Source organism: Lytechinus pictus, chromosome 2 (assembly GCF_037042905.1).
Source record: "Lytechinus pictus isolate F3 Inbred chromosome 2, Lp3.0, whole genome shotgun sequence".
Classification (NCBI taxonomy): Eukaryota; Metazoa; Echinodermata; class Echinoidea; order Temnopleuroida; family Toxopneustidae; genus Lytechinus; species Lytechinus pictus.
The window spans coordinates 35885562-35905614 of record NC_087246.1 but is presented as its reverse complement, the minus strand read 5'-3'; the positions used below and the strand labels follow the sequence as shown (position 1 = coordinate 35905614).

General features: G+C 33.2%; 3 protein-coding genes across 3 annotated transcripts; 2 read left to right on the top strand and 1 right to left on the bottom strand.

Annotated features, from left to right (window-relative positions):
- Window positions 1–921: 921 nt before the first annotated feature.
- On the top strand, window positions 922–2741 carry LOC129280709 (uncharacterized). Its single transcript, XM_064095623.1, has 4 exons — window positions 922–933; window positions 1398–1455; window positions 2019–2261; window positions 2665–2741. Exons 1-4 carry the CDS (start codon window positions 922–924, stop codon window positions 2739–2741), a joined length of 390 nt encoding a protein of 129 aa, XP_063951693.1.
- An 8963-nt stretch (window positions 2742–11704) lies between these two features.
- LOC129280720 (uncharacterized) lies at window positions 11705–13677 on the bottom strand. Its single transcript, XM_054916734.2, has 4 exons — window positions 13666–13677; window positions 12970–13027; window positions 12128–12361; window positions 11705–11816 (listed from the first exon to the last, which is right to left on the bottom strand). The coding sequence occupies exons 1-4, from the start codon at window positions 13675–13677 to the stop codon at window positions 11749–11751; spliced, it is 372 nt and encodes a 123-aa protein (XP_054772709.2). The 3' UTR covers window positions 11705–11748.
- A 3247-nt stretch (window positions 13678–16924) lies between these two features.
- Window positions 16925–18894, top strand: LOC129280730 (uncharacterized). Its single transcript, XM_054916742.2, has 4 exons — window positions 16925–16936; window positions 17437–17494; window positions 18127–18360; window positions 18781–18894. Exons 1-4 carry the CDS (start codon window positions 16925–16927, stop codon window positions 18846–18848), a joined length of 372 nt encoding a protein of 123 aa, XP_054772717.2. The 3' UTR covers window positions 18849–18894.
- Window positions 18895–20053: the final 1159 nt, after the last annotated feature.

Here is a 20053-nt window from a genome sequence, read left to right as displayed (position 1 = left end):
ACTAACAAATAAGACTTTTTAAATACATATTAATATATTTACGTGGACTATTTGTATATCTAATTCTAATATTCCTCAATATTAAACATACAAAGCACTAAGCTGTTAAAGAAAAAAATGATGGAAAGAATTAGGTCCTATACAACTCCTATAGCATAGCCAATAGTTAAACTGTCGGCTAATATCAATCATAACTTTAAAAGGTAAATGAAACAAGACAATAGACCATGTCAATCAAAATTGAGAGAGAGAGAAAGATTGAGTGGCTCGCGCGCGCGCGCGCGCGCGTGTGTGTGTGTGTGAGAGAGAGAGAGAGAGAGAGAGAGACGGAGAGAGACAGAGGGGAGAGAGAGTGGGTCCTTGGCTCTAAACACAAGCGAATTAGTTGGTTGTTCACTCGTTTTATTAGTTTATTTTTAATTTTTTACCTTTGAAACTGCCAACCTCATTTAAATAATATAAATGAATTATGCATATAAATGGAAAACAAAATACAGTATGACAGTTTTACCTTTCACAAACAAATTACGTAAAATTTCTTTGGATTTCAACACAAAGAAAGGTATTTATTGGTCGTTCACTCGTTTTGTATTTTCTCTTAATGTTGGCCTTTCAAACTGTCAACTTAATCTTAATTGCTACAGATATTAATTACGCATATAATTAGTAACGAAATTCGCAATGACAGTTTTACCTATCACAAACAAATTATGTAAAATGTCCTTTTGTTCTATTCTTACACTGTCATATTATGTCATAATCCAATCTCGCTATCTTGAAAGCCAAACATTTCCTACCTAAATTTTGATTACTTTCAAATACTATAAAAGGGAGAAAATATCTTCATTAATCACTCATTCATCAGCGTTCTAAATAACACTTTATTTTCTCAAAACGCTCGGCTCAGCAAAACTCCTGAAAATGGCTCAATCGGTAAGTATAACATTATTTTTAAAAATTATTCCAGCAGAAACAATTCAAACTGCAGTTATAGTTTTAAATTTTTAGGCATTTTAAAGAGATATTGAAAGAAAAAAGAGCAAATTTGATGACATGGATTTTAATTTATTTGTGAATTTGTTTGTATACGTAAATAGAAATCTGCATTATACACCGAATTTTTATCTTGGATATCACAAGTCGGGGTATATCGTTTTGTTTCAGTCCCCCGATCCGCCAATGGTATATGCTATTAAATTCCATTTATATTAAGAATTAGGATTATAAACTTTATATTTATTGATTTTTTACAATTTTTATATTTTTTTCATGCTATATCAATTTCATTCCATTTAATTATCACTCTTATTCCTGTTTTTTTTTTCTTTCGAATTTCAATTAATTCTTAAAATGTTCATGTTATTATTTTTTTTTTCTTCAATTTTTCCCTTTTACAGGTAAAAGCACTCTGCGTTTGTTTGTGTATCGTTGCATTTTTTGCAATGGGAGTGAAAGGTATGGATTTTTTTTGTATATTTTTCAATTAAAAATTGATAGAGAAAAAAAAGGCATTTATCGAAATTTGCAGATATCTTTCTCATTTGGGTACTGTTTCTATCGTGACTTTCATCATGCATGATACATCTATTTTGAGGAATGACATAAAACTTTTGATATTGTTAGGACAGCGAGTTTCCACATTACACAACAAAACATGTCAATTTGTTTATTTAGGTGCAATAATTTTTGTTTAATTGGAATATATGATTGTTACAGTGGCGTACAGGGGGGGGGGTCTTGGGGCACTTGCCCCCAAATAACCAAGACCAAGAAAATAAAAAGAGAAAAGGAAATAATTAAAGGGAAAGAGAGGAGGTTGAAATATATTATTTTCTGAATATTATCTCAAAATTTATGCTCGCTTGCTTCGCTCTCTCTAAGCTTTAAAAAAAAAAAATTTTCCCGATACCCCATATCTTGCCCCCTCAACGTTTGGCTCAATATGCCACTAGTTTGTTATGTGTTTTACAGACAAACTTTACGAAAAGTCACGATTTGATAATTTCTTTCATTTCTAGCCCAAACTACCATGACTACCGATCGCACTGCTCAGTTCAAAGCCCTATGTGACATATACAGGCTGGTGGTTGACACGTGTGAAGAAGACCTAAGAGGACTTCTTACATCTACTGAACAGAACCTCATCGATGAAGCTGAGAATGATATGGTGTGTCTGCTAGAGGAAGGAGAGCAGAATAGCGCTGATGCCTGTGAAATCTTGGAGAAAATTTGCCTTGAAGTTGTCGACTGTTCCTCTACAGGTAAGTAATATCTTCAAATCCCCTAATGCCATTTATAAAGATTTTTGCTGCTTTCGTTGACACTCTGTGACATCGTCCAAAAACATTTATGATATGTAATGCAAAAGATCCCTCTTCCTATATTCGATTGTTGCTCTTCTCAGTTTATCATAGTTAAACTCAATGACATTTTCAAATGTTTTAATTCTCTTACACAATTTCTGGTCTTCATTATTCACATTTCAAACAAACGTAAGTCGTTATCATAATCTCCCCCTTTTCCAAAAGATAAAAACAAACCGATATACAATATTTCAAAGAAATTATCGTTAAATATCCATGTTTACATGATATGCATTCCGATTAATCATTGGAGTTTCTTCGTATGTTAATAATGATTGCAATTATATTTCATTACTTGCAGCTCGTTTCAGACGTTCTTCGTCTGTCTCTGCCGAATCGTCATCCGTTGAATCTAGCATGTCTAGTGAAACAGACTGAGGAGGTCATCGCAGGCCAAAGGTTCATGGGCGGAAATCCCAGGGGGGACAGGGGGGGAGGGGGACGCGTCCCCCCTACCATTTTGGAAAGGGGGTACATAATATCAAATGTCCCCCTACTATTTGTGGTCTTTTATTATGGAAAAAAATAAATAATTCAAAATCGAAATTATACACATGTATCCTCGAATTTCGAAATATATGTAAACAGATAGTTTTTGTTAAGAACTTGGATAGGAAAACAAAAGGCATACCGGCCCGCATCTATATAGCCCTATATGCCAGCCAAAGAGTGATGACATTGATGACATCGATGGCCATTGTCAAATTCATAACTAATGAAAATGACGAAAAAAGAAAATCGCCTCTGAATGCTTATAAGTAAATTTAGTGCATAGATGGTAGACGAGAATGTTCCATAACCCGTAAAAACATACATTTGTTTAACCAATTAATTTTCCCTTTAATCCAAATTTACTTGGAATATAAGAATATTTTCATTGTTCACGTACTCAGTAAAAAAAAATAGTTTTCATGAGTTATGATTAATCCTTCGCAGTAAATTTTAACTATGTTTAATCCCCCAAATTTTTTTTTTAAATACTCTATTTACGAGACTTTTATATTCAATTTTTACACAAAATTCCTGCCGCGGGAGGGTCATCATAGGTAAATCAAGGGGGCGAAGCGGCAGTCCGCCCCCTATTGGCGGCGCAAATTAGGAAGGTGAGGAGAAAAATAAGAAAGATAGGACGAGGAAGAAAACTAAATGATGGAAGGGGAGGGGAATAAGTGGAAGAAAAGAAAACTTTCAGGTCATATTATAAAAATAAAGAATTCGCTCGCGCTTTGCATTAATACACAGCCATCTCTTTATTTCAAAACGTGTTTATTTTTTTTTCACTTTTTAGATCGAAATATATAAAATCAAATCATTTATTTAGGAAGAAATCCATCTTTTTCATAATTTGTAGGTTAAAATCTTTTAAAAAAATTAGCTCGCGCTTTGCGCTCGCATTGCTTATTGAGATAAACTGCTTGTTCTTTATTTCAAAAGTGCTTGAAAGATCCAGTTTTCATATCTGAATGTAAAAAAATCATTTTGCGCTTCACGCTCGCATCAGTAATATGGTTAAGTCAGATACTATCCTTTTATTGCTATAAGGTGAAAAGTAGATTACATTTTTGGTCGGAAAAAAAAATCAGGATACGCTTCGCACTCACATTAATTAAAATTTAGTTAGATAGCTACCCTGTCATTGATTTTAAGATATTATGCTAATAATACAAATTTTTAGGCCGGAAATTACATATCTTCAGCACACACTTCGGGCTCGAATCTAATATTGTTTAGTAAAAATCCTATCATGTTCATGATTTGAAAAAGTGTTACGATTGCCCAATTTTTAGGTAGGAGAATACAAACTTTCAGCTCGCACTTCGCGCCCGCATTAATTGTTTAGATTCCTATCCTGTTCATAATCTTTTCTAAAGTACTAAGAATGTCCAATATTTAGTTTGGAAAATCAAAAACTTTCACCTCTTACTTCGCATTAATTGTTTAGATTCCTATCCTGTTCATAATTTTTTTTAAGTACTAAGAATGTCTAGTATTTAGGTTGGAAAATCCAAAAACTTTCAGCTCGCGCTTCGCCCTCGAATTAACTGATTAGATTCCTATCCTGTTCATATTCTTTTTAAGGTGCTATGAATGTCCAGTTTTTTGGTTGGAAAATAAAAAACTTTCACCTCGCGCTCGCATTCATTGTTTAGATTCCTATTCCGTTCATTATTATTTGCTAAGAATGTCCAGTTTCTAGGTTGGAAAATAAAAAACTTTCAGCTCGCGCTTCACGCTCGCATTAATTGTTTAGATTCATATCCTGTTCATATTCTTTTTAAAGTGCTATGAATGTCCATTTTTAGGTTGGAAAATCAAAAACTTTCAGCTCGCGCTTCACGCTCGCATTAATTGTTTAGATTCCTATCCTGTACATATTCTTTTTAAAGTGCTATGAATGTTCAATATTTAGGTTGGAAAATCAAAAACTTTCAGCTCGCGCTTCACGCTCGCATTAATTGTTTAGATTCCTATCCTGTACATATTCTTTTTAAAGTGCTATGAATGTTCAATATTTAGGTTGGCAAATCAAAAATTTTCAGCTCGCGCTCGCATTTATTATTTAGTTAAATTCTTATCCTGTTCATGATTTGAAAAAGTGTTATACGAATGTCCAGTTTTTGGGTTGGAAAATCAAAAACCTTCAGCTATTAGCGCTTCGCGCTAGCATTATTTTATGAGATTCCTATCCTGTTCATGATTTTTATAAAACTGTTAAGAAAGCTGGCAGCAGAAAGCTGGCAGCAGAGAGTATAGCTGGCCCTTTAACCCATTTATTTAATGCAACTTTACAAACTAGTGTTATTCCAGAAGATTTTAAAACAGCATGAATTACTCCTGTACATAAGGGAGGATCATTTGATATTGACAATTATAGACCAATTTCTGTGCTTCCAGTCCTGTCCAAAATACTAGAGAGAGCAATACATGATCAATTGTATAAGTACTTAAATGTAAATGATCTACTTGCAAATTGTCAGTCTGGCTTCAGACCGTCTTATTCTACTGCCACTTGTCTAACTGAGATTACAGACTTTTTGTATGATAAAATGGACCGAAAACATGTTACTGGTGGTATTTTCTTGGACTTACGCAAAGCTTTTGATGTTATTCCTCATAATTTTATACTTGCAAAACTTAAGTACTATGGTATTACTGGCAATGAACACAACTGGATGGAATCGTATTTAACAGACAGAAGGCAATTTGTAATGATTAACAATTGTCGCAGTGAATTTTTGAAGATAAAATCAGGTGTCCCACAAGGATCTATACTGGGTCCATTGATATTTTGTATTTTTATTAATGACATGTGTAATTTGAAATTGCATGTAGATTCTAAAATGTCTCTTTATGCTGATGATACCGCCATTTTTAATCACGGTGAATCAATTAAGGAGGTACAAAAGTATTTGCAAGATGATTTTGATTCAATAAGTAAGTGGCTAGACTTAAATAATATGCATTTACACCCGCAAAAAACAAAAGCCATGGTATTTGGTCAAAAGAAAAAGTTGAGGGGTGCTCATTTGTCAGTGAAATTCAGGAACATACAATTAGAAAATGTAAAAAAGATTAAATACTTAGGTGTCATGCTCGATCCGGGCTTGACTTGGTGCGAACATATTACTAATATCGTTTGTAAAATATCTCGGGCAATAGGTTGTGTAAGGCGGATTAAGCACTTACTGTCCTTTGATATTATGAAGAAGCTGTACTTTTCTATGGTTTTACCTTACATTGATTACTGTATTACATCTTGGGGAAGCAGTGCAAAAATACATTTAGATAAGATACAAAAACTTCAAAATAAATATGCCAGAATGCTTTTGAAAAAAGATTATAATACATCACAAATTTCTTTGTTGCAGTCACTGAAGTGGCAATCAGTAGATCAGCGTATAAAATATCAGTATTGTGTTCTTGTATATAAAATAATGAATGATTTAGTTCCAAATTGTTTAAAACCTTTAGTATGTAAACGGCCCGTGAAATACAGGACACGGTATTCTTTACGATGCCCCCTTCAGCTTCCCAAAGCTAGAATTGAACATAAAAGAAAATCTTTCGCATATGTCGGACCCAAATTATTTAATGCACTTCCTTCAAATTTACAAGTTTGTACCTCCTTGTTAGTTTTTAAAAAATTATGCAAAGCCTTTCATACGAATTGATAAAGAGCGAAATGATATTCCTTTGATTTACAATGCTATGTATGTTTAAATTGTCACTTCCCACTCTATATTTTGGTGTTAATTGTTTCTGATGTTAGATATTTTGTATTTTGTATTTTTGATGTTGTTTGTTGTTGTTGTTCATAGTTATCTTGACATGTATTTTAAACTGCAGGGCGCCTTTGTAAAGCAGTTTTAAGAACTGAACAGGCCTACCCTGCAGTATAAAATAAATAAAACAAAATAAATAAATAAATAATTTTAGGTTGGAAAATCAAAAGATTTCAGCTCGCGTTGAATTCCTATCCTGATCATGATTTGAAAAAGTGTTACGAATGTCTAGTTTTTAGGTTGGAAAACCAAAAACTTTCAGCTCGCGCTTCGCGCTCGCATTAATGGTTTAGGTAGGTTCGAATTTAGTTCATGATCACAAAAAATGTTCAGAATGTTTAATTTCCAGGTCACAATTTATGAAATATCAACATATTTGGGCTCGCGCTTCGCGCTCGCATTATTTAATGAGGCCTTTCATCTTTAGTTAGGAAAACCTACCCTCTTCTAAAAATGGCTATAAATATATATATATACATATACTTTGGTTATATATATATACATATGTATGTGTGTGTGTGTTTGAGTTAGTAATTCTGTATAACATAAACACGGAAAACTCAATTGTGTCCCCCCTACCTTCAAGGAGAGATTTCCGCCCATGCAAAGGTTGAAACACAGTATACCATATTTGCCTCGAGTGTCGTAATGTGTATGAAGATCACTTCTTCATTCGACTTTTATATAAAGTAACTATTTAAGATGCTGCTTGTTTCTTTTTATGTGTCTTCCATTCACTAATATATTTAAATAAAATTCTAACAAATATTGAAAAATGTAATAATTTGCCTCAGTTATTCATAATTTTGATTATTTTTGGTAGTATTGTTGGATAAAGGTAATTGGAAGTTGAAAATTTGAAAAAAAAACGTGAGTAAACATAATTCATTGAGAGAAAATAATGAAAAAAAATATTGTGTAAATAAGGTTGATTGTGAGACCCCTTCCACGTGAACTAGGGGAGATACCAGGCGGTTCCATATAAAGAATGCTCCTTATATCATGTTGGAGAATAGTGCAAGAAAGGAAATAATGGGAATATCTTTCGACACCTAAAGTCAAGATGCTAGAGAGCCTAGATAAAAAGAGAGTGTATGTGGGTGTGTGCACCTGTGTAATAAGGGTGAGAGAGAGAGAGAGGGGGGGAGAGGTACATGAGAATTAAAAGAGAGGGATGAAATATAAATAATTTGAGAGACAAGCTATTGGGCGATTCCATACTTGTCGTACGGGACATTTTGACAATTTCTAGATTTCTAGCCGAATGCTTGAGCAATAAAATATTCATTTTTGTCAATGATAAAGCTATAGTGGGTAGTCATGTGAAAAACTGATAACCAACACAAAAAAATGATTATAGGTAAATTATAGGTGAAAATGTTGTGTGTCGTGCGGGACGCAGAAATGTCCCGTACGACACGCAACGTTTTAGGCTCTAATTCACCTATGGACTACATATTTTTGTTGGTTTTTTTTTGCATGTCTACCCAGTAGTACTTTAGTATTACCACAAAGCAAATTCTTCGTTCGTTTGGACAGCAGGTTGAAAAATGTTGCGAAAATTGCTAAATAAATCGGCCTATTATAGAGTGAGGGGGTGGCAGTGAGTCAGGTGGGTGTGCGCGATGAATAGCTGAAATAATACAAAAGGAAGAGTGGAAAAGCTAATGCATGAGTATGCAATAGGTGGGTGTGTTCTATTTGTGTTGGTGTGTGTGTGTAAAATGTATTCTTCTCCCCCATGTTAAAGGACAAGTCCACCCCAACAAAATGTTGATTTGAAAAAAAGGAGAAAATCCAACACGCAAAAAACTGAAAACTTCATCGAAATCGGATGTAAAATAAGAAAGTTATGACATTTTAAAGTTTCGCTTAATTTCACAAAACAGTTATAAGCACATTCTGGTCGGTATGCAAATTGGCACACTGATGACGTCACCCACTCACTATTTCTTTTGTATTTTCTTATATGAAATATGAAATATTCTAATTTTCTCCTCCTTGTCAAGTGAAACAAAGTTTTATTTCTCCCTGAACATGTGGAATTACCATTATTTTAACAGTTTTTGGTTAGGTTAAGTTGGTCTTTAATGTCAAATTTGTAAAAATTGAAATATTGTATTATTCAAACAATAAAAAACAAAAGAAATAGTGAGTGATGGACATCATCGACTCTTTCATTTGTATATCGCTGAGTTGTGCATAAACGGGTTTATGAAAAATAAGCGATACTTAAAAATGTCATAACTTTCTTATTTTACATCCGATTTTGATGAAATTTGCAGCGTTATGTTTGTTTGATTTTTCTCTATCGATTCAAATCAACAATTTTCTGGGGTGGACTTGACCTTTAAAGATAAAGGATTGATCTCATTGAACCCAAATATAAGATTATACTTTTCGTATAATTTGTAGTTTCTATATAGTTACAAATGGTACAGGTAACCTTAATTCAGCTTTTATTTTGTAGAAGAATTTGTTTACAATCCTGCAATTTGGGGTTATGAATAATTATGTTGCTCACTGTATACATTTTTGTTTAATTCACCCCGAAACAAAGCCTTGCTTTGGGACACCACAAGAGCTTATCACGAAAGAAGTGATACCATCATGCTAGACAAACTGTGCTCTCTTTCAGTCTTTCTCCGATTATTCCTGAACCAACCAAATGGCAACCCACAAGTTTGATCTTAACAGTAATATAATAATTAATAGTATCGAAAACTCCTGCAAAAAATAATATTACGTGTCGAACGCTTGGCCAATGCCAGTTTGTTCTGCGAATTCATCACATCGTTTTCTGAATACTATCAAATACTATCTACATGAACAAATAGTATTAATAATGATAAAAAAAAAAGATAATTAGCTAAAATAGAAAGGGATGAAAACTAGTGTTAAATCGATTTTAAACCAGATTGTCATGAAATTGTCGGTGTCGTGCTTCTTAAATTTTTCTCTCTTTCTTGGAATTAACTTGTTGTAGAGTGGACATGTACCATGAGCTCACTCAAGACTAGTGGCAACTGCGGTTTATGAACCAAAAATATACGCTTTTCACACTGCGTTTCTGTACTATCCTTAATGCCGGACTATCCTCAACCCCATACCTTTTTTTAAAATAAATTATTCACACTGTCTTTCTTAATCCCATACTATTTGCTGAGCCGGGGTTAACGCCTTAACCCCGGACTATCGCACAGCTCATGAATATTGATGATTTCCCACACAGAGCGTGATTGACGTGCAATTTCGACTTCTGTGATTGGCTAATGCTTAGCCCCACATTTCCTTAGCCTCGTTTCGTTCATACTGCATTTCTTAGCACCGCAATTGTGGTGCTAGCCACAGAAATACCAATTCGTTGGTGCTAGCACCGCAATAAGCCGGTTAACCCCGCTTTTTTGCAGGACCAGATAGTACGATACCGTACTAGTCCACTTTGCTAAAACAATATTATTGTAGGTCCATGCTAAAACGTAGTGTGAAACCGAAGTGGGCTAAGTTTAACCCCGGGGTAAATTTGGGGGGGGGGGGGGGGGGGGCTAAGACCCCCCCCCTTTAGCCCAATCAATTTCCCGGGGTTAAGGAAAATATGTCCAGTGTGAAAAGCATATTATAAAAAGGTGAAATCGTTTTAGATGGTGTTGCAATAGAAAAGAAATATCAACTCTTTTAGGTGATTGATTTAAAAACATTATCGTATTTTTTAGTAAAGAAAATAAAAAAATTGAAATTGCCTATTGAAGAAAAAAATGGAAAAATTAATTTGAGAAAGTATTTCAAAAGAGAGCAATATCAAAGCAAATAGTAGTTCCTTACTGTTGCTTTAGTCGCCACAGGTATTACTGAATGCCGTTTGACGTATTTTGGATAATATTGAAAAATAATGAGGATCAAGAGACCATATAGACCGGATAACATCTTTTATATTTACTTGTGTTCTGAGTTACATGAAGGATTGTATGCCTGATCTCTCTCTTTTACTTTCTCTCTCCCTCCCTTTGTGGTACTTTCCCACATTCCCCCATCTCTCTTCGTTCTATTCATATCATCTTCCATCTTTCTCTTTCCACGTATCTCTCTCTTATTCCTGTCTGCCTATCTCTTTAACTCTCTATCTCACACACACCCACACACAGATAGAACGCACCCACCTATCGCATAATCATGCATTAGCTTTTCACTCTTCCTTGTGTATTATTTCAGCTCTTCATCGCGCACATAACTGCCATATATATGCCATTATATAGGTTGTCTCTCAAATTATTTATATTTTATCCCTCTCTTTTAAAGGAAACCAAAACCAAGATGAGAAGCAATCTTATTGGAAAGAGTAAAATAAGAGGAACAATTTAAATACGTTTCAGTTTTTGTGGACAACTCTCCATTTGTTTTGTACACGTTTTTTTCAGATTTTCCCTATTTTATGAGCATAATGTCATGGGAAAATATAATTCACACCACATATGTCAAGGTCAGGAGGAGATGATGCGAAATATGTAAAATAAAGGGGGAAATCTGAAAAAGAGGTACATGAGGTACCTCTTTCTTCCCTCTTCTCCCTCTCTCACACATACACACACGCGCCACCCTTATACACATGTGCACACACCCACACACACTGTCTTTTTATCTAGGCTCTCTTGCATCTTGACTCTAGCTGGCGAAAGAAATTCTCATTATCATTTCATTTCTTTGCACTATACACCAACATGATATTAGAAGCATTTGTATATGGAACCCCCTGATAACTCCCCTAGTTCCCGTGGAAGGGGTCTCACAATCAACCTTATTTACAAAATAATCTTCTTCTTTTTTTCATTTTTTCTATCAATGAATTATGTTTACTTACGTATTTTTTTTCACTTTTCAACTTCCAATTACCTTTCTCCAACAATCCAAATAATCAAACTTATGAGGCAAATTATTAGATTTTTCAATATTTTGTTAGAATTTTATTCAAATAGATATTAGTGAATGAAAGAGACTCTTAATTTTTTTTTTATATTAAAGTAGAATGAAAAAGTGATTTTCGTACACACTACGACTCAAGGCAAAGATGGGTACTGTGTTTCGACCATTGACCTTCGATGACCTCCTCAGTCTGTTTCACTTGATTCAACGGATGACGATTCGGCAGAGACAGACGAAGAACGTCTAAAACGAGCTGCAAGTAACGAAATATAATTACATTCATTATTAACATACGAAGAAACTCTTATGATTAATCGAAATACATATCATGTAAACATTGATATATATTTAAGGATAATGTCTAATTACTTTGAAATATCATAGATCGTTTTTTTCATATTTCGGAAAATGGAGAGATTATGATAACTTTCGTTTGTTTTATTAAGAAGAGGGATATTTTGCATTACATAAATAAATAAATGTTTTGGACGATATCACAGAGTGTCAACAAAAGTACTTAAAAAAATCGTTATATATGGCATTAGGAGATTTGAAGATACTTACCTGTAGAGGAACAGTCGACAACTTCAAGGCAAATTTTTTCCAAGATTTCACAGGCTTCAGCGCTATTCTGTTCTCCTTCCTTTACCAGACACACCATATTATTCTCAGTTCCATCAAACAATTCCTGTTCAGTAAGAGTAAGAAGTCCTCTTAGGTCTTCTTCACACGTGTCAACCACCTGCCTGTATCTGTCACATAGGGCTTCAAACTGTGCAGTGCGATCGGTAGTTTGTGCTAAAAATGAAGGAAATTATCAAATCATGATTTTTCGTTGAATTTACCAGTAACACAAATAAATAACCAGTGGAGATTTAAGCCAAAAAAATTGAGGTGGCAAGATATGGCGTATCGGGAATTTTTTTTATATATATAAAAGTTTCGAGCGAGCGAAGCGAGAGAGCAAAAGTGTCGTCATTTTTATTCTCAAATTCCTATTTTGTGATAGATTTTGACATAATATTAAGAAAATAATATATTTCATCCAACTCTCTTTCTTTCCTTTCCTTTTTGTCTTGTTCGTAAAAAAAATGAGGGTAGCAAGCGTTCCAAGAACCCCCCCCCGTCTGTACGCCACTGTAACAAACCTATGATTTATATTGTGCAATAATGATCTGCACCATCATGATAAAACCAAAATTATTGCACCAAAATGAACAAATTTACAAGTTTTGTTGTGTAATGTGGAAAAAAAATTAACATCCCCCAAACATACATGTATCATATATAAAAGCGATTTCAAACTGATCATGATATATACCCAAATGAGAAATATATCTGCAAATTTCGATAAATCCCTCTTTTTCTCTATTGATTTTTAAATGAAAAATTAAAAAAATATATACCTTTGACTGCCATCGCAAAAACTGCAACGAGACACAAACAAACGCAGAATGTTTTTACCTGTAGAAAGGAAAATAAATAAAATATTCAATTCATTTGTATACTCTAACTGACTAACATCATAGTTTAAATGATAACGTAAATAATCAAAGAATTAATTGAAATTTAGGTAAGACTGTCTTTTTGGAAACAACTTTAAGGATCTTTTCGGGTCAGTTCCCTTGTTCATTAAAATTAGACTTTATTTCTTTACAAATAGATCTCGGAAGAGAAATAACAACCCCCAAAAAAGGGAAAGGAATAAATGAGCAAAATAAGTAATAAAATAAAACAGGATGAAGAGTGATAATTGAATGGAATAAAAAAAGATATAACATAAAAAATATAAAAATTGTAAAATTGAAGGAATTCAAAGATTATAAACCTAATGATTAAAATAAATGGAATTTAATAGCATATACCATTGGCGGACAAAACCATAAAGGTATACCCCGAATTGTGAGATCATAAAAAACCTCTGTTTTGGTATAATACAGATATCTATTTCTATTTCACTGTCAACATTTTCAGAAAGAATTCAAAATCCATGTCATCAAATTCATTCTTTTTTTCTTATTATATCCAGTTAAAACTAAATCAGGTTTACGCAGTTTAAACAGTTTCTGCTGGAATAATTGGAAAAATAAGATTGTACTTACCGATTGAGCCATTTCAGGAGTTTTGCTGAGTCAAGAGCTTTGAAAAAAAAAGGTATTTCGAATGCTGATGGGTGAGTGATTAATGACTGTATTTTTCCCCTTTTATAGTATTTCGACATAATCAAAATTTAGGTAGGAAATGTTTGTCTTTCACGATTGCGAGATTACAATATGATATGATAATTATGACAGTTTAAGATTTGAACAAAAGGACATTTTGCGTAATTTGTTTGTGATAGGTAAAACTGTCATTACGATTTTCGTTTCTAATTATATGCGTAATTAATATCTATACCATTAAGAGGAAGTTAACCATTTGAAAGGTTAAAATAAAAAGAATAAACAAACAAAACGAGTAAACGACCAACTAATACGTTTGTATTGAGATCCAAGGACCCCCCTCTCTTTCTCTTTCTCTCTCACCTAAATGTACTTGACACGGTCTATTAATTATCTTGTTTCCTTTACCTTTGACACTAAACGAAACAATGAGAGTCATTTGGCGACAGATTTCTTGTTTCCATGTTTTCATTTGAAAATACAGCGAATTGACTGGTGTTTTAGTCTATTATGAATCATTATGAAGAAATGGGAATATACAAAGAGGTCTTATGTCGTTCTTTTTCTTTTAGAATCAATGATGATTTAACGGATGGTGTGTCAGAGCCGCGGTTAAGATGACCATAATCTTTTATTTCTTATATCGATGTCAATTACTTTACGTTTTATGTGTACGTTCCTCCTTATAAAGCAACAGTATGATAAATGAATATCAATTCATAGTATTATGAATAAAACTATTTGATATAAATGATCACCAGTACGACAATACACCAGACGGTGGACTGTACTGTTTCCAGAAGAAGAAGAAGAAGATAAAATTATACAGGATTCGAAAAGGGACACATTTTAAGGACTGTTTAAGAATTCATGAAGATCACGGTGTTTCACTAATCAAATTACTCGAGCGCGAAGCGTAAGCTGAAATTTTTTTTAAAAATTTTGACATTTTGAAAGGGCTGTCTTTAGAAATTAATCTTTATAATAAACAAAGGCGGGCACGAAGCGCGAGCTGATTTTTTTTTTATATTCAATCCTAAAAAGGGAACATTTTTAAGCACTTAGTAATCATAAAAAAGATGCGTATGTCACTGAATAAAATAACGAGAGTTCGAAGCGCGAGGAGAAACATTTGATATCGATTTGAAAACGGAATGTTTTAAGCGCCATTTAATCCCCTTGGAAGGGAAATATGTATGGAATTTAACAGGCAATGCGTGCTCCGGGAGGAGTGAACACATAGGCCCCAAGCTAATCTTTTTCTTTCCCGGTCTTTCTCTCCCTTTCCCCCGTTTTAATTTTATTTTACTTTATTTAATTTTACTTTATTTTAATTTACTTTATTTTACCTGTTAATTTCAGGATCACTAATTTATAAGTTCCTTGTAACTTTTCAGTGATCCTTCCACTATTCTTAAATATACTCACTTTTGTTATAATGTATTTTATTGAAATATTTATACTTCTTGATTTGTATGTTTTTTATGAAGATTGCGGTAATAAATAAAGTTTCAATTTCAATTTCAATTTTAATTCAATATTTTTTAAAAATCTTTTATTCTTTTTATTTATTTATTTATTATTATTATTTTTACTATAATTTTTTTTTTTTTTTTTTTTTTTGGGGGGGGGGGGGGGGGCACGTGCCACTCGTTACACCACTGATGGTACTAGATGTCACTTTTGACTGGATTATGCACACAATCTAGCTCTAAGGATAGTGCAATGTATAATGCTTTTAGCAGTTTTGGATCTGTCTTTGATCAATGCAATAACAAAAATAATCCAGTATACCCACTTGTTAACTTTTATGTATTAAAGGGGAATCCAGCCTTGGCCATAAAATGTTGCGTTGGGAAGGAGAAAAAGGATTAAACAGAATGGTGAAAGTTTGAAAGAAATCGGACAAGCAATAAGAAAGTTATAGCTGCTTTAAAATTGAGATCACTAATACTATGTAGATTTCAAATTGGCAACTGGGTAAGTAAATTATGACAAGGGGCAAGGACACCTTTTCCATTGGCCATGTACTTTATTATCAGGGATTTGTGGTTTTCTCCTAAGTACCCATTCCCCTGGGGCAGTAATCTAAATATAACCCAGGAAGTATTTTGTTTTATGTCCTCATGAAAGAAAAATATAATTTGAAATAAAACTTTTGGGAAAAATGTAATTTTAGCCATAATATGCATTGGAGTACATGGAAGAGTAGTCCTTGCCTTACATCACTATGACATCCCATATGCGGCCAATTTGAAGTCTCCATGGGTATAGTGATGACCAATATTTACAACTTTTAAAAATTCATAACTTTCTTGTTGTTTGTCCAATATTGTTCAAACTTTCACCTATTAACTTGTCAGATATTTCTTTTCCTTAGAAAAACAAGTTTTTATTTGGGTTGGTTTCCCCTTTAAAGAAAAAAAAATTACGAGTTTATTGAAAAAATCATATCAATTTTTAGCCTATCTAATGGATGAAATTTGCAGTAACCAATAAAACTTTTTAAAATACATATTCATATATTTTCGTGGACTATTTGTAAATCTAATTATAATATTCCTCAATATTAAACACACAAAGCATTTGTTAAAAAATATTTGATGGGAAGAATTAGGTTCTATAGATCGACCAACTACTCTAGAAGCCAATGACTGTCGGCCTATGCCAATCATAATTGTTCATTTACTTTAAAAGGTAAATGAAACATGACAATAGACCATGTCAATCAAATTTAAGTGAGAGTGGGTGTGTGTGTGTGTGTGAGAGAGAGAGAGAGAAAGTGAGAGACAGAGACAAAGGGGGGGGGGGAGAGTGAGTCCTTGGTTCTAAACACAAACGCATTAGTTGGTCGTTCACTTGTTGTATTAGTTTATTTTCAATTTTTGATCTTTGAAACTGCCAACCTCATTTAAATACTATAAATTAATTATGCATATAATTAGAAAACAAAATACATGATGACAGTTTAACCTTTCACAAACAAATTACGTAAATGTCCCTTTGTTCTATTCTTACACTGTCATATCATGTCATATTCCAATCTCGCAATCTTGAAAGCCAAACATTTCCAACCTAAATTGTGATTATTTTCAAATACTATAAAAGGGAGAAAATATCTCCATTAATCACTCATTCAACAGCATTCGAAATAACTCTTTATTTTCTCAAAACGTTCAGCTCAGCAAAACTCCTGAAAATGGCTCAATCGGTAAGTATAACATTACTTTTTAAAATTATTCCAGCAGAAAAAAAATTAAAACTGCAAAACAATTATAGTATTAGCTTTTAAGGCATTCTAAAGATATATTGAGAAGAAAACAAAAACAAATTTGATGACATGGATTTTGATTTATTTGTGAATTTGTTTATTTACGTAAATAGAAATCTGCATTATACACCGAATATTTATCTTGGATCTTACAATTCGGGGTATATCTCTTTGTTTTATTTCCCCGATCCGCCAATGGTGTACGCTATCAAATTCCATTTATATTAAGCATTAGGGTTATAAACTTTATTTTATTAATTTTTTAAATTTTTATATTCTTTTCATGCTATTTCTATTTAATTCCATTAAATTATCACTCCTATTCCTTTTTTTATTTTCCAATTTCAATCAATTCCTAAAATGTTCATGTTATCATTTAAACTATGATTTAAGAGTTAACAAATTAATTATTTTTTTTTCTTATTTTCCCCCTTTTACAGGTAAAAATATTCTGCGTTTGTTTGTGTCTCATTGCATTTTTTGCAAAGGGAGTGAAAGGTATGGATTTTTGTATTTTTTTAAATTAAATATTTATAGAGAAAAAGAGGCATTTATCGAAGTTTGCAGATATTTTTGTCACTTGGGTACTGTTTCTATCATGACTTTCATCATGTTTGATACCTCTATTTTTGAGGGATGACATATAACTTTTCATTAAAAAAGAGAAAATGAAAGAAAGGGAAAGAGAGAAGGTGAAATATGATATTATTTTCTGAATATTATGTAAATTTTTTTGCTAGCTTGGACAGCGAGTTTCCACATTACACAACAAAACATGTCAATTTGTTTATTTAGGTGCAATAATTTTTGTTTAATTGGAATATATGATTGTTGCATACAGGGGGGGTCTTGGGGCACTTGCCCCCAAATAATCAAGACCAAGAAAATAAAAAGAGAAAAGGAAATAATTAAAGGGAAAGAGAGGAGGGTGAAATATATTATTTTCTGAATATTATCTCAAAATTTATACTCGCTTGCTTCGCTCTCTCTAAGCTTTTTTTAAAACAAATGTTCCCGATACCCCATATCTTGCCCCCTCAACGTTTGGCTCAATATGCCACTAGTTTGTTATGTGTTTTACTGATAAATTCTACGAAAAGTCACGATTTGATAATTTCTTTCATTTCTAGCCCAAACTACCGATCGCACTGCACAGTTCGAAGCCCTATGTGACAGATACAGGGAGGTGGTTGACACGTGTGAAGAAGACCTAAGAGGACTTCTTACATCTACTGAACAGAACCTGTTCGATGAAGCTGAGAATAGTATGGTGTGTCTGGTAGAGGAAGGAGAGCAGAATAGCGCTGATGCCTGTGAAATCTTGGAAAAAATTTGCCTTGAAGTTGTCGACTGTTCCTCTACAGGTAAGTAATATCTTCAAATCCCCTTATACCATTTATAAAAATTTGTTGCTACTTTTGTTGACACTCTGTGATATCGTCCAAAATATTTATCTCCCGATTTGTCTATGTAATGCAAACTATCACCCTTCTTATATTAGATTGTTCCTCTTCTTAGTTTATCATAGTTTATCAAAGTTTTAATAAAAATTTAGTGTTTTAATTCTCTTCATACAATTTCTGGTCTTCATTCACATATCAAACAAACGAAAGTTATCATAATCTCTCCATTTTCCAAAAAAAAAAAAAAAAACGATCTATGATATTTCAAAGTAATTAGAAATTATCCTTAAATATCAATGTTTACATGATATGTATTCCGATTAATCATACGAGTTTCTTCGTATGTTAATAATGAATGTAATTATATTTCGTTACTTGCAGCTCGTTTTAGACGTTCTTCGTCTGTCTCTGCCGAATCGTCATCCGTTGAATCAAGTGAAACAGACTGAGGAGGTCATCGAAGGTCAATGGTCGAAACACAGTACCCATCTTTGCCTTGAGTCGTAGTGTGTACGAAAATCAGTTTTTCATTCTACTTTGATATAAAAACATTTTAAGATGCTGCTTGTTTCATTTGTATGTCTCTTCCATTCACTAATATATATTTAAATAAAATTCTTACAAAATAATGAAAAATCTAATAATTTGCCTCAGTCATTCTCATAAGTTTGATTATTTTTGGTAGGATTGTTGGAGAAAGGTAATTGGAAGTTGAAAAGTAGAAAAAAAGCGTGAGTAAACTTAATTCATTAAGAGAAAAAATGAAAAAAGAAGAAGATTATTTTGTAAATAAGGTTGATTGTGAGACCCCTTCCACGGGAACTAGGGGAGTTACCAGGGGGTTCCATATAGAGAATGCTCCTTATATCATGTTGGTGTATAGTGCAAAGAAGTGAAATGATAATGATAATTTCTTTTGCCAGCTAGAGTCAAGATGCTAGAGAGCCGAGATAAAAAGACAGTGTGTGTGGGTGTGTGCACCTGTGTATAAGGGTGGTGTGTGTATGTGTGAGAGAGGGAGAAGGGGGAAGAAAGAGGTACATCATGAACCTCTTTTCAGATTTTCCCCATTACTTTACATATTTCACATCATCTCCTGCTGACCTTGATCAATATGTGGTGTGAATTATATTTTCCCATGACATATGTTATGCTCAAAATGAGGAAATATGCAATTTTGAAGATAATAGGGAAAATATGAAAAAAATGTGTACAAAACAAATGGAGAGTTGTCCACAAAAACTGAAACGTATTAAAATTGTTCCTCTTCTTTTACTCTTTCCAATAAGATTGCTTCTCATCTTGGTTTTGGTTTCCTTTAAAAGAGAGGGATAAAATATAAATAATTTGAGAGACAACCTATATAATGGCATATAATTATATGGCAGTTATGTGCGCGATGAAGAGCTGAAATAATACACAAGGAAGAGTGAAAAGCTAATGCATGATTATGCGATAGGTGGGTGCGTTCTATTTGTGTTTGAGGGTGTGTGGGTGTGTGTGTGTGAGAGAGAGAGAGAGAGAGAGAGAGAGAGAGTAATAGAGATAGGCAGTCGGGAATAAGAGAGAGATACGTGGAAAGAGCAAGATAAAAGATGATATAAATGGAACGAAGAGAGAGAGAGAACAAGAGAGGGGAGAGAGAGAGAGCATT